This window comes from Erigeron canadensis, chromosome 9 (genome assembly GCF_010389155.1).
Source record: "Erigeron canadensis isolate Cc75 chromosome 9, C_canadensis_v1, whole genome shotgun sequence".
Lineage (NCBI taxonomy): Eukaryota > Viridiplantae > Streptophyta > Magnoliopsida > Asterales > Asteraceae > Erigeron > Erigeron canadensis.
Genome location: NC_057769.1, coordinates 34,365,123 through 34,379,775, shown reverse-complemented (window position 1 = coordinate 34,379,775; position 14,653 = coordinate 34,365,123). Strand labels below are relative to the sequence as shown.

At 34.7% G+C, this 14,653-nt stretch overlaps 3 protein-coding genes and 1 pseudogene across 3 annotated transcripts; 3 read left to right on the top strand and 1 right to left on the bottom strand.

Moving 5' to 3' along the window:
• The first annotated feature begins 424 nt into the window (after window positions 1-424).
• Window positions 425-2,099, top strand: LOC122580860 (annotated as a pseudogene).
• Window positions 2,100-2,130: 31 nt separating this feature from the next.
• On the bottom strand, window positions 2,131-3,703 carry LOC122580859 (UDP-glycosyltransferase 73E1-like). The gene has a single exon (XM_043753012.1). It carries the CDS (start codon window positions 3,660-3,662, stop codon window positions 2,193-2,195), a length of 1,470 nt encoding a protein of 489 aa, XP_043608947.1. The 5' UTR covers window positions 3,663-3,703; the 3' UTR covers window positions 2,131-2,192.
• Window positions 3,704-10,170: 6,467 nt separating this feature from the next.
• On the top strand, window positions 10,171-11,877 carry LOC122581585 (UDP-glycosyltransferase 73E1-like). The gene has a single exon (XM_043753820.1). The coding sequence runs from the start codon at window positions 10,259-10,261 to the stop codon at window positions 11,771-11,773; it is 1,515 nt and encodes a 504-aa protein (XP_043609755.1). The 5' UTR covers window positions 10,171-10,258; the 3' UTR covers window positions 11,774-11,877.
• A 1,094-nt stretch (window positions 11,878-12,971) lies between these two features.
• LOC122581318 (UDP-glycosyltransferase 73E1-like) lies at window positions 12,972-14,621 on the top strand. The gene has a single exon (XM_043753528.1). The coding sequence runs from the start codon at window positions 13,065-13,067 to the stop codon at window positions 14,574-14,576; it is 1,512 nt and encodes a 503-aa protein (XP_043609463.1). The 5' UTR covers window positions 12,972-13,064; the 3' UTR covers window positions 14,577-14,621.
• The last annotated feature ends 32 nt before the right edge of the window (window positions 14,622-14,653 follow it).

Sequence of the window (14,653 nt, the reverse complement as noted above, 5' to 3'; positions counted from 1 at the left end):
AACGTCTTAACGCATGTTTAGGACTTTTTGGTCGGGCCGCACGTCAAGTTTGGGATTTTTGGGCCTGTATTTTTTGGCCAGGCTCGGGATTTAATCCATTATGTACCTCTAGTTTGGGCCCATTAAGATATTTTGGCTTGCAAGTTAACTCTTACCAGATTGAGATTCATTTACTAATGTTGTAATCGACATCACAATTTCCTGGATCTTTTACATAGGAAAAGAAGTGTGGAAATACAAATGAACTCACTCTTGCTATAAAATATGTGGCCCACACATTGTTTTGTTTTATGTTGTATGTATTATACTTTTCAAAGTTTCCCATCTTTCCAGATATTTTACATTCGTAATAGACCAAAATTGTCAACTTTTCAAAAGGTAGAAATTTCGTAGAAAACTTTCAAAAGCCAAAAAAAAAACAACACATGATTTATATTCACTATAAAACCCTCAAAAATCAAATTCATAATTTCATCAATCCACACAATCTTACAATATGGTTTCTGAATCCATTTACAAGCTTCACTTTCTCTTGGTTCCCTTACTAGCCCCTGGCCATACCATTCCCATGATAGACATGGCCAAACTACTTGCTCAACGACCAAACGTTTAAGTCACTATCGTCACCACACCCTTAAACGCCATTCGATATGCCCCTACCCTCCAAGAAGACATCAAATCCGGCCTCCCAGTCCGTTTTCTTGAACTCCCTTTTCCTGCATCCGAAAATGGGCTACCTGAAGGATGTGAAAGCGCGGATACTTTGCCCGGTCTACATTTACTTCCAAACTTTTCCGTTGCAGTTGACATGTTGCAACAAAGACTTGAAGAACGTTTTGAGTCGCTAAAGCCTAGACCGAATTGTATTTTGTCTGATAAGTACATGCCATGGACCGATGCTATAGCGGCTAAGTATCAACTACCTAGAATTGTTTTTGATGGAATGAGCTGTTTCAAACAATTATGTACTTATCATTTGTATGCATCAAATAACTTAAATGATTTGCCTGAGTCAGAACCACTTGTACTCCCTGGATTACCTGACCAGATTGAGATCACCCGTTCTCAGTTGCCAGCCGAGTTTAATCACACGCCTTTAGCCATTAAAAAGCAACTTGAACGAGTGAAGGAAGCCGAGTCAAGAGCTTATGGGATGGTGATTAATAGTTTTGAGGAGTTAGAGCAAGAATATGTTAAGGAATTTAAGAAGTTAAAAAGAGGTAAGGTTTGGTGTCTAGGCCCGTTTTCACTGATCAATAATAACACCTTGAGAAAGTCGTTAAGAGGAAACAGTTGCTCAGTGCTTTGGTAGTAGTAGTCAAGTCATCCCTCCACAACTAATTGAGCTTGGTTTGGCGTTAGAAGCATCAAAATCGCCATTCATATGGGTTATTCGGGCTGGTGACAGAGCGGATGAAATTGAAAAATGGATACAAGAAAATGGGTTCGAGGAGAGAGTAAAAGATAGAGCGCTCATAGTCAGAGATTGGGTGCCTCAAGTCCTAATCTTATCACACCCTGCGGTTGGAGGGTTCTTGACCCATTGTGGTTGGAACTCGATATTAGAAGGTGTTTGTGCTGGCGTCCCAATGATAACGTGGCCTCTATTTGCCGAGCAGTTCTTGAACGAGAAATTAGTAACCGAAGTTTTGGGAATTGGTGTGGGCGTTGGGGCTCAAGTTCTTGTGCATTGGGGTGAGGAAGACCAGTTTGGGGTTACTGTGAAAAGCGAGCAGGTGAAGAAGGCTATAGAAAAGGTAATGGATTTTAGTACAGAAGGAAATGAGAGAAAGAAAGCAAAAGTACTCGGGATGTTGGCTAAAAAAGCAATAGAAGAGGGGGGGTCTTCTCACAACAACTTGACACTACTAATAGAAGATCTAATGGAACTTGCATACGTTAAAAACCAAAAACCATCAATCTGAATTGAAGTCTATATTTCAAAGTTTTGGACTTTTTTGTGGTTTTACTCATGTTATGCATTTACATAAACTGAATTGAACAAGCTCACAAATATTACCTAAATGCGTTATGTAGAGAGCACATAATGTCTTGAAATTTATCTGAATATATCAAAGATTGTTTTATAGCTGCAGAAATTAAGCACATATTGATTTGTAATAATGATTGTGGATCAAAGTGATCAGTTGCATTAATACAGAAAATGGAAACAATCACACTAATAACAATAGCTACACAATATCTTGAATCGATTTAGTGTTGTTCGTAGCTAATTGCCCAACAATATCTTGAATCATTGACGATATGTTGAGATAAGATGATCCTCCTTCCTCCATTGCTCTCTTTGCCATTTCCCCGAGCTCTCTAGCTCTCTTTCTTCTTAGTTCTCCTTCCTCGTGTTTGTCCATTATACTTTCCAGTGCTCTCATGATGTTTTCCTTCTTCACCAACACTCCATACTTATCCGCCTTCTCCATACGAATGCTAACTCCAACTTTTAATACGTCTATGATGAATCTTTCATTTATAAATTGATCTGCATATTGTGGGAAGGTAACCATCGGAAGCCCAGCTGAAACCCCCTCAAGGGTCGAGTTCCATCCACAATGAGTTAAGAAACCACCAACAGCTTTGTGGGACAGTATCAAGACTTGTGGTGCCCAACCGCGAACAATTAGGCCTCTATCTTTGACCCTTTCTTCATATCCAGATAACCATTCCTCTGTTTCCTCTGTTTTGTGTCTTATACACCAAATAAACGGTATGTTAGATAACTCTAAGCCCAACCCGAGCTCAAATAGTTGCTCATTTGAAATACTCGACATACTTCCCAAACAAATAAAGATCACGGACCGTGACTCTTTCATATCCAGCCACATTAAGCAAGCATGCTCGTCGACTCCAGCCTTATTTCCTCTCTCGGCTATATCCAAAAAACTTCTATTATGTAAAGAAACCGGCCCAATACACCATACCTTTTTCCCTTTCGCCTTTGCTAGTTCTTCAACATAATTAGGTTCTAGTTCATGAAAACTATTAACCACAATCCCATTTGCAGCTTCCTCGGCCGCCTTCATTTGTACAAAAAAGTCCTCCATCTCTTTTGTGTCTGTTTTCGCCCAACCCCCGGCTTGTGCTTTCGTAAGTTCAATCCGGTCAGAGATCCCGGGCAGCACAAAATAGTCCGAATCAGACTCAACTTCATTTAGTATATTAGTATTCATTACAATGTGCAAGCACAAGTATGTAAAACATCCTGGCCCATGAAAAACAAACCTCGGGATACCAAGTTTTCGAGCTACATCATTTGTCCATGGGAACTGATTATCCGAGATTATGCAACTTGGAGGCGGAATTAATCCGCGAAGAACACGTTCTGCAGGCTTTTCTAGCATGCCCATTGCGGTATACATTTTGACAAAGAGATCAAAGGATGGAAGCATGTCGAAATTTTCACATCCTTCGGGCAAACCAACTTCGGATAATGGAAGATAAAGTTCGACGAGTTGAATCTTTAGCTTAGCTTCGATTGCGCGAGCAATGGCTGCACGAAAACGATCAGCATTGACCCGAGTTGTGACTATCGTGACTGTGGCGTTGTGTCGGGCTAGTATACGAGCAATGTCGATCATGGGTATCATATGGCCTTGTTGCATTAGAGGAAACAAGACGATATGAAGGTCTTTAGGTAAGGAAGCCATGATAAGTTTTAGAAGAATTGTTGTTGATGAACCATTCAGAAATCTTCTAGTTTTGTAGCAAGTGAAATGACGTTGCATTTGTGTCATATGTTTGGCCAACACGTGAAGAATATAGTATATGTTTGATCAATACGTTTTTGCGCACTAATTTGTGAATATATGTAAAAGTTTATATTTAATTTCTTGAAAAGCATTATCCATTCTAATTGCCTTCTGATCTATTTTTGAAAATATATATCTAATGTTGATGATTTTAGTATGATGAGTTAGTATATATACCAGTAATTTATTTATTTGAATATTATATTTTTGAGTTAAGATTTAATTTAGGAGAGTACTCGAGAGTGCACATAGATTTAATTTAACTAGAATAGCTAGATTGAAAGATTTTGTTTGTTAGTTGGTGTTATTTTCAATTTTTTTTTATTTTTTACTTTTTATAAAAAGAAAACTCTTCATCACGAAATGACCACCATTCACACACATCTTTTTGTCAAAAGTATAACTTTCAAGACCAAGAGGTTCAAACCTTTCATGGTCTTTATACGAATTCCGTACATATATATACACTTTCTTATTGATTGTTGTTTGGTTACCATATTGGAGTCGCAACATTTATTTTATTGCAAAAAACGATTTTGCGAAAACGTTAAAGGTCGAAATACTTGAATGCGAAGAAAGTCTTCAAAGGTTTATCCAATGCTTCCAAAAACAATATATTATTAACCAACATATTTGTATATCACTCAATACTCATCACAAAATCATATGCCAAAGTTTCTTTTATATAAGTACTTTTTTTTTACGGGAAGAAACAATTATGTAAAATCTTATAAATATCTTTTAGATAACCCAAATAAATAAATAAAACCTTGAGATATGAACTGACGAAGACTTAATTGATAAGTTTTTGAACAAGTTAGTATGTGATTGCCATTTTTCTATCACTAGTCACATCCAACCTAAGTTGCCTACTCTGACTCTTCCTTCATTACAAGACAAGACAATTATGAATTATGCATACGTGTCTACACAAACTTAATTTCTACTCTTTAATAATCGCTCCCCATATCCCCACCACTACTTTTTGGTATCTCGACTACTACTACTTTTTGCAGCGAGAGTCGCTGCAAAAAGTGAAAAAAATGCGGGCCCCCATATCTATAATGGTAAATATGGCAGAATAAAAGCGGGCCCCCTGTCAGGGTCGTTGCAAAAAGTCTGGTCGGGTTACCAAAAAGGTGGTCGGGTTACCAGCCGCCAAGCAAACTCCCACCCCCTTATTAAATATTTCTATCTTTGAAATACCTTATTTGCCTTTGGTCTTTTTCTGTTTTTTTTTTTTACGTAACTACCCAAAATCCCTAATAAAGCAGCCCGCCTTCTCCACTACTGCCGCCGCATTGCACGGGTATCATGCTCGTATGTCTTAATTAGGGATAACTATTTGGGGTATAAGTAATTTTTATATTTTTGTTATCGAAAAGGATCAATCCTCTTAACGATTAACATAAAAATCCTTTTAAAAGTATAAGAAGGTGACATGTGTTATCCATTAGCTAATTCTCTTTTCTAATTAGTCTCACTCACTAATTTTGCCAAATTGACTACATCTAATAGTCAGGAGAATTTTTAGGCCATTCTTTTAAGAGGATTAATCATTTTTCCTTTTTTATTGTGAATGCAACTTTCATTTTGTTCATTGGATGTGACTAAACTACTAAATTAAACTATTTAAACTATTGATATAAAAGTGTATACGTGACAAACCATATAAGTTGTCAGGTAGAATTTTGAATTTTTTTAATTGGTCAACATAAAAATTATACATAAATCGATTAATTTAAAGGGTTAGTTACATACAATAAATCAAATGAAAATTATATTGACACAATAAAAAAAATGTAAAAGTAACTAACTTAGATACTTAATCTTGGATTCCCCGTCTTAATTATATATCAAACATATGACTATTGGGTTTTGACTAGTGTTTCCGGCACTGCTTATGATATATCTAGTTATTGAACACAAGTTTCTTAAAACTCCCTAAAAATTGAATGATGATGATTGATCATTATATGAATCATAACCAATACCTCACGAACACTTTAGCGTGAAAAACTAAATGATAATCTATCTATGTTATCTTGATTTATAGAACTAATGGGTTATTAACCAATCAAATCGTTCAATTTTATTAAATTGATTTTTGATGATGTCATCATCTAAATTTTTAGATAAATTAATGTAATTAATTAAAAGTATTTAAAAGGCAAAACTATACAGAGGCATTCACATGTATGGAACAAAACTATAGAGAGGCATACTATTCAACAGATACGTACACTATCGAAGATAAAAGGCAACGAGCATACATACTTCAGCTCAGACAACATTTGACAGTTAGAGTTCATTGACGAGTTCAAACTTCGAACAGTCTTTGTATGCGCCGGAAATCCTAAACGGGTTCAAAGTTTCGGGAATCCCAAACCACAAGTTGGTTCTAAAGGAAGGCGTACCTGTGATGTTACTTCTCAATATAGACCGGCCAAACGGGTTATGCAATGGAACGAATTGAGGTATTACAAGATTAGGAAAGCATGTGATTGAAGCGGAAGTGATATCTGACAACAACATGGGTACAAAACTTACATCCCGAGAATGAAGCTGATCCGGATCAACGAATCCCGTTCAGGTTTCATAGAAGACAATTCTCGTTGGTTGTTTCTTTCGCAATGACAATTAACAAAAGTTAAGGGCAAACAAAAGTATTACATTACATTCTATAATGATTACATTCTTCCAATTATTTTCCACTGTTACATTACTTAGTTCTCTTTTTCATTATATTTTCTTATTTAGTATTCATTTAGCAAACATTTCTCCGTCAACTTATTATTATTTCAATAGAATGGTGGCTTTTTTAATGTGTATCAAATTTCAAGTTAGAAGCTTCTACATGCTAAATATATGAATATATCTAATATTGATAATATCATAAAACCCGTGTTAAGTATCAGACAGGGGTCTAAAATCTAGTAATATAACCAAAAGAGGGGATTGGGGGTACACTTGACACCTTTAATCTCCTTCTTTAGCTTAATACTTCATCCTTATTAATCCTTTATTTTTTTTAAATATTTATCTAATAAAGAATGACCGACCTTTAATAAAAACATTTTATAAAAAAATCTTTATTATTATTATTAACTATATATATACCACTTAGAAAAAACTCCCACATATTCTCAACCCTAAAAAAAAACCTACAACAAAAAAAAAGAAGCTATGATCGACTACCAAAAAGGTTTTTTTATTTATATACTTTGTTCATATTTAATTATTATTATTATTATTATTATTATTATTATTATTATTATTATTATTATTATTATTATAATTTAACATTGAATTTATGTTATTGTTATTATTATCTCTTAAGTCAACACATGTTAACCATCATATACGACTTTGTGTACTTTACACTTTTTGTTTCTCTTAAAAAGAGGGTAAACTAAAATCAATATTTATATGGAGTTAATTTTCATATGTTTTTTCTTTAGTTTTCGTATTCATTAAATTGTGATATTGGTCATACACTTTTTTTTTTCTTTTTATTTAACTAAAGTTGAAAAAAGGGGTAAACTGGAATCAATGTTTATATGGAGTTAATTTTCATATGTTTCTTCTTTAGCTTTCGTATTCATTAAGTTGTGATATTGGTCATATATTTTTTTTTCCACAATTATTATAAGATTTCTAAATCTTGAAACTACTCGTCCATTAAACAGGTCTAAACACTAGTAATGATATATAATTAATATTCTACTAACCTAAAAAAAACTTACATAACATTATAAATATAGAAACATATATTCTTCAACCAATCAATCTTGAACCAGTAAACATGTTATTGTGGTAACAAATTGATGGACAAAAAGGTTTTTGTAGTTTTCCTACCGTGACTGACAAGAAAAATAAAGTCCTTCGACTCTTAGCTGTAAGCCATATTCGATTTAGGAACTTTGATCAAATATATGTAGGGTGGTGTGTTTTTTTTAATGAGTTTTTAAATAGCTTTAACTTAAAACTATTTTTCTATCGAAAGCTTTGTTAGCTTTAATTTTTGTTTGAAACAAAATTTTTAAACAAAACGCTAGTCTTATAAGCTATCTACTAAAGTCTACAACTTTTAATTTGTAAAATTACACATATACCCCCAAATCTCTAATCATTTCGGTGTGTTTTTTTCAATGAGTTTTTAAATAGCTTTAACTTTTAATTTGGATGAAAAACTCTTCTTCTGTCGAAGGCTTTGTTAGCTTTATTTTTTATTTTGAAACAAAATTCTTAAACAAAACACTAGTCTTAAAAGCTATCTACTAAAGTCTACAACTTTTAATATGTAAAATCACACATATACCCCGTAATGTTCTTTTTTTTTTGGTTTATATATAATGTCAAATAATATCATTTTAGATTAGTTTTAACCGTTCATTTTCTTTACATATATTTGTTTAATATCACCATATAGTTATCATCATTTTCTTTTTTCCCCGTTAAAAAATTAGTGATAGTCGCACAACCACACTAAAATGATATGCCACATTAACACCACACTATATCCACGTTACATTTGTAATAATATCCCGAAAATTGGAACACGTACTTAAAAGTTAAAACTATGCCTTATGTTCCCACACAAATAGACAAACCAATACCAAAAAAGTAAACAAATATTGAAATGAACATCACATATTATTCACATGGGGTAGTTGTCCTTCGCTGTGTACATATACGTACTATTCTAATATTTTATTATATCTAACAATTTTTATTTATCTTTTCAAATAATAAATTTAGGGTAAACGGCCTTTATGTTTCTTCATATATCTAACTTCAATTATAGACAAATCTCACGCTAAGAAACCATTTTTCTCTTCTTGTGAACATTTTGTTTACATCAAGATTTGAACTAAAAACCTTTCAGTCTCAAGCTTAATTAAAATGAAACAAAATATAATAATAATAATAATAAAGTGGGGCCCAAATAGTATCGCGCCTCTCACTAATTTTTTGTAAATTTTTTGAAGTTTCAATAAAAGTGATGTTATAATAATAATAATAATAATAAGTTATAATAATAATAATAATAATAATAATAATAATAATAATAATAATAATAATAATAATAATAATAATAATAATAATAATAATAATAATAAAATGACCCCATATTTCTCTACTTTGGTGAATAATTTCACTACTCATCTCAATTTCACTTACCTTTTAAGCAGGACTGATTAACAAGTGGGGACCGGCCTCGTGAAGCTTCGTCTGGTCCGAATTTGGCCCAGTCCACCACCATTTAGACTTTCATATACAAGACACTATAAATTTTCATGATCATATATATTTGGACATATTGTTGCAACTTGCAAAAGAGCAATAGTTTATTTTTCTTTTCTTTATTAAGAGCGTCGCTAACATATATATGCATGCATCATATGATGCATATATTTGGTATAAACTGAAAATATTTTTTACAGTAAAACATGGTTATTTCAACATATACACCAAATTTCTATTTTAATTTGAATTTCTCTCATAATGTGAATTTTCATTTTAGTATTTTGGAACTATATTTAAAGATATAGCACAAAGGGAAAAAAATTAGAGTAATATGCAAATTAAAAAAAAAGAAGAGAAGACAGGCAGGTAACAAACAAAGATAGTTTACTATTCATTTCATTTACTTCGTTAACTAATATATATACAATTTAAAAGAAGCCATCGACCAAAGTGGTTTGCTATTCGATCATTCCAGTTTCAATTACTTTGTTGAATAACAATAAATAATAATAATACGATAAATTTTTTTTAAAAAAAAAATTGATGGAGTCAAGTCAACTCTCGTTCTAAATCCTGTCTTCATCGCCATTAATACTTAATAATTGTCATTGTAAACTTGGAGAAATTAGAGACGTAACCGATTTGACCTCATCTACAAAATCCAAAAACAAAACGCAACTTAGAAGCCCTTGTCAGTTAGCTCAACAAGTGTCATGAAAAATGAAGGGGAGAAGTGGGTACCGAAGGTCCCATCACGTTTGATCCGGGGAGTTTCTAATTATAATGGGCTTTCGGGCAGTGGGTTTCGCCCCTGCCCAATTCTAACATGGTCCCTTTCGGGAATACTAATTAAAATAGCACCCCATATTCGTAGTAAAAAGAAAATGTTAACTTAGAAATAGTACCATGAAATTAAAAAGGAATATAAGCAGTAAAACTTATGCATTAGGATCCAAAATAACAACATTTAGTATAGAGTGTTTTCATGAAGACAAAGGCAGAATTTTATTTTTTTGTGTGTGACAATTATTCAAAGTCGTATGTTTTTGAACGTATCAAAAAAATAGATATTGAAATTGGTGAACTACAGAAATATCAGGAAAATGGATGCATATATATCATCCACATGCATAACATGAGGTGAAGATAAACATATATACATATACACATAGGTATCTTCATAATATATATATAGTGTCACAAGCTTGAAACCAATATTAATTAAGCTATCTTTTGGAAAAGCAATGGCTTCACATCCCTCAGACCTTCATTTTGTCTTGTTTCCTCTAATGACCCAAGGCCATATGATACCCATAGTCGATATAGCACGACTACTAGCCCAACGTGGTTGCACGGTTACAATAATCACGACTCCTGTTAATGCCAACCGTTTCAAACCGGTTATTGCTCGTGCAAAAGATGATGACAAGCTCAAGATTCAACTTCTTGAGCTCACATTACCTTCTTCCAAAGTTGGTTTACCTGAAGGATGTGAAAATTTCGACATGATTCCATCAGCACTACTTTTTATCAAATTATTTGAAGCTGCAGGAATGCTCAAGGAACCCGCAGAAAAGATGCTCAACGGGCTAAATCCAGCTCCAAGTTGCATCATTTCTGATAATCTGTTGCCTTGGACAGGCGAGTTAGCTCGAAAGCTTAATATCCCAAGGCTTACATTCCATGGACCGGGGTGTTTTACGTACCTATGCATACATATTGCACTGAACACTAATGTATTAGATGAAATCGTCGTCGTCTCTGATTCGGAGTACTTTGTGTTCCCTGGCATTCCTGACCATATTGAACTAACCAAAGTGCAGGCTATGTGTTGGGGGACTAGAGACACGAAGGAAACCGGGGGTTTCTTTGAAACTGTGAGAAAAGCGGAGGAAGATGCTGATGGGATTGTGGTTAACAGTTTTAAGGAGTTGGAGCCTTACTATGTTGAAGAGTTTGCAAAGGTGAAAAGCAAAAACGTATGGTGCATTGGCCCGGTTTCACTATGCAACAAAAGTTTCTCAGATAAAGCGGATAGAGGATCCAAGGCATCAATTGACCAACAAGATTGCATAAAATGGTTGGACTCAAGGGAAGAACCAAGTTCTGTAATATTTGTTTGCTTAGGAAGTCTAGCTCGTACTTCCACCGTACAAAACATTGAGGTCGGTTTGGGATTAGAGTCATCAAAAGCATCCTTTATATGGTGCATAAGGCAAACAACTGAGGAACTAGAGAAATGGTTCTTAGAAGAAGGGTATGAAGAAAGGGTGAAAGATAGAGGGCTTATAGTCCGCGGATGGGCACCACAAGTTTTGATTTTGTCACACCATGCCGTTAGTGGTTTCATAACACATTGTGGATGGAACTCGACTCTGGAAGGGGTAACTGCGGGAGTTCCTATGGTTACATGGCCACACTTTGCAGACCAATTTATAAATGAAAGATTTATAGTAGACATTTTGAAAATTGGAGTGAAAATCGGTGTAGAGGCACCTGTTCTCGTTGGAGAGCAAGATAAGTTGGGCACTATCGTGACAAAAGAAAATGTCGAGATCGCAGTGGAATGTATAATGAGCAAAGAAGAGGAAGGAGAAGCAAGAAGAAAGAGAGCTACAGAGCTTGCGGAAATGGCAAAAAGAGCGATGGAGGAAGGGGGCTCGTCTCACCTCGGTTTGACATCAATGATTCAAGACACTATAGGATTATTATGCAAAGACTCTGCAACCGTTCAAGATAACATCGTGCAAGAATTGTAACTTGTTTCGATTTTTAGTAACATATGTACTATACTCGTAACCCATAGAATACGACGTTGAGGGTTACTTACTTTAGATTTTATATATACCATATATTTTTATCATCCTATTATTTGTATTTATAAAAGAAAGGAAACAATCTAGCATAGCAATCATTACAAGTACTTCTTATTCCTCCCCCCCCCCCTCCTTTCCCCACAAGAGCTTGGGGAAATGACTTATAGGATTGTTATGCAAAGACTAACCGTTCAAGATATCATCGCGCAAGAATTGTACCTTGTTTCGATTTTAGTAACATACGTACTATACTCATAACCTTTTAAATACAACATTGGGAGTTACCTTACTTTAAAATTTATATATATATATATATAGCATAATTTTTTTTTTTATCATTCTATTATTAGTATTTATAAAAGGTCGGGAAACAATCTAGCATAGCAAATACAGTAGCCTACATGTTTCAAGTTATTCATGTAAGTACTTTTTATTAACACCCCCCACCCAGACCCCCATTCGCCGCCGCCACCCTAGTGCGTGGGAACGCAAGAAAAAAAAAATTCAAAGGAAAGAATAAGTGATACACGGTTCTTTTTTAAGTAAATACATGGTTGAAGATGTATCTTTCTTTATATATGGAAATATATGCTGAACAATTAAAATGCTCTATTTCCTTAAATTTTGAACATTAATTGATTGGAAATTATTTCTCGTCCGATGGCAAGACTAGTTGGGAGTTATCATGACAAGCTAGATTAGTTTGATTGCAGTCGAGTGTATATTTAGCAAAGACTCTGCTACACCAGTTCAAAATAACATCGTGCAAGAATTGTAACTTGATGAGATTTTTGTGTAACATATATACCATATATTTTTGACATTATAATTTATAAGGTATATATATGCAGTAAAACTTATGTATTAGACGAATCCCAAATACTCGAAACACCATACACCATCAAAGACAGTATTATTACACGACTTAAAATTAACCCATGAAAGATTGCATTTCTGAGTAACATATATCATATGAAGAAAAGGCCGAAAGAGGGATTTATCGTATTAAAATAGTAGTATGTTTTTGGACATATGAAGTAAAAGATATTGGAATTGGTGGACTACAGAAACATCAGGAAAGGGGGCATGGAAACATATCATCCACATGCATAACATGAGGTGACTCTTGCAAAATACTTCCTATGAGATAAACATATATATGTATATATATATATACATAATCTTCACAATAGTTCACAAGAAACCAACCTAATAAGCTATCTTTTGGAAAACAATGGCTTCACATCCCTCAGATCTTCATTTTGTCTTGTTTCCTCTAATGGCCCAAGGCCATATGATACCCATAGTCGATATAGCACGACTACTAGCCCAACGAGGTTGTATAGTTACAATTATCACAACTCCTGTTAATGCCAACCGTTTCAAACCGGTCATTGCTCGTGCAAAAGATGATGAGAAGCTCAAGATTCAACTTCTTGAACTCAGATTCCCATCTGTCGAAGTTGGTTTGCCCGAAGGATGTGAAAACTTTGATATGATTCAATCAGCACCACTTTTTTTGAAACTGTTTGAAGCTGCAGGAATGCTAGAGGAACCTGCCGAAAAGATGCTCAAGGGGCTAACTCCGGCTCCAAGTTGCATCATTTCTGATAATCTTTTTCCTTGGACAGGTGATTTAGCTCGAAAGCTAAATATTCCAAGGCTTGTTTTCCATGGACCGGGTTGTTTCACATTCCTATGCATACATATGGCCATGCATACTAATCTATTGGAGAAAATCGTCTCTGATTCCGAGTACTTTGTGCTACCCGGCATTCCTGACCACATTGAACTAACCAAAGTGCAGGCTTCGGGTTGGGGGGCTAGAGACACGAAGGAAACAGCGGGGTTCTTTGAAACTGTACTAAAAGCGGAGGAAGCTGCGAATGGGATTGTGGTTAATAGCTTTAGGGAGTTGGAGCCTTACTATGTTGACGAGTTTGCAAAGGTGAAAAACAAAAAAGTATGGTGTATTGGCCCGGTTTCACTATGCAACCAAAGTTTACAAGATAAAGCAGAGAGAGGATCCAAGGCTGCAATTGACCAACAAGATTGCATAAAATGGTTGGACTCAAGGGAAGAACCAAGTTCTGTAATATTTGTTTGCTTAGGAAGTCTAGCTCGTGCTTCCACCAAACAAAACATTGAGGTCGGTTTGGGATTAGAGTCATCAAAAGTATCCTTTATATGGTGCATAAGGCAAACAACTGAGGAACTAGAGAAATGGTTCTTAGAAGAAGGGTATGAAGAAAGGGTGAAAGATAGAGGGCTTATAGTCCGTGGATGGGCACCACAAGTTTTGATTTTGTCACACCATGCCGTTAGTGGTTTCATAACACATTGTGGATGGAACTCGACTCTAGAAGGGGTAACTGCAGGAGTTCCTATGGTTACATGGCCACATTTTGCAGACCAATTTATAAATGAACGGTTTATAGTAGACGTTTTGAAAATTGGAGTGAAAATTGGTGTGGAAGTGCCTGTTCTAATTGGGGAGCAAGACAAGGTGGGATCTTTCGTGACAAAAGAAAATGTCAAGATCGCAGTGGAATGTATAATGAGCGAAGGAGAGGAAGGAGAAGCAAGAAGGAAGAGAGCTAAAGCGCTTGGGGAAATGGCAAAAAGAGCGATGGATGAAGGAGGCTCGTCTCATCTCTATTTGACATCAATGATTCAAGACACTATCGGATTATTAGGCAAAGAATCTGCTGCAACCGTTAAAGATAACATCGTGCAAGAATTGTAACTTCCTTCGATTTTTGAGTAATATATATCCATAAATTTTTTGTCATTCTATTTGAAATTATAAAAGAAAAGAAGTAA

Bases quoted from the DNA above. Each gene is read 5' to 3' on its own strand.
- LOC122581585 (XM_043753820.1), top strand. From the start codon at position 10,259: ATGGCTTCACATCCCTCAGACCTTCATTTTGTCTTGTTTCCTCTAATG.
- LOC122581318 (XM_043753528.1), top strand. From the start codon at position 13,065: ATGGCTTCACATCCCTCAGATCTTCATTTTGTCTTGTTTCCTCTAATG.
- LOC122580859 (XM_043753012.1), bottom strand. From the start codon at position 3,662: ATGGCTTCCTTACCTAAAGACCTTCATATCGTCTTGTTTCCTCTAATG.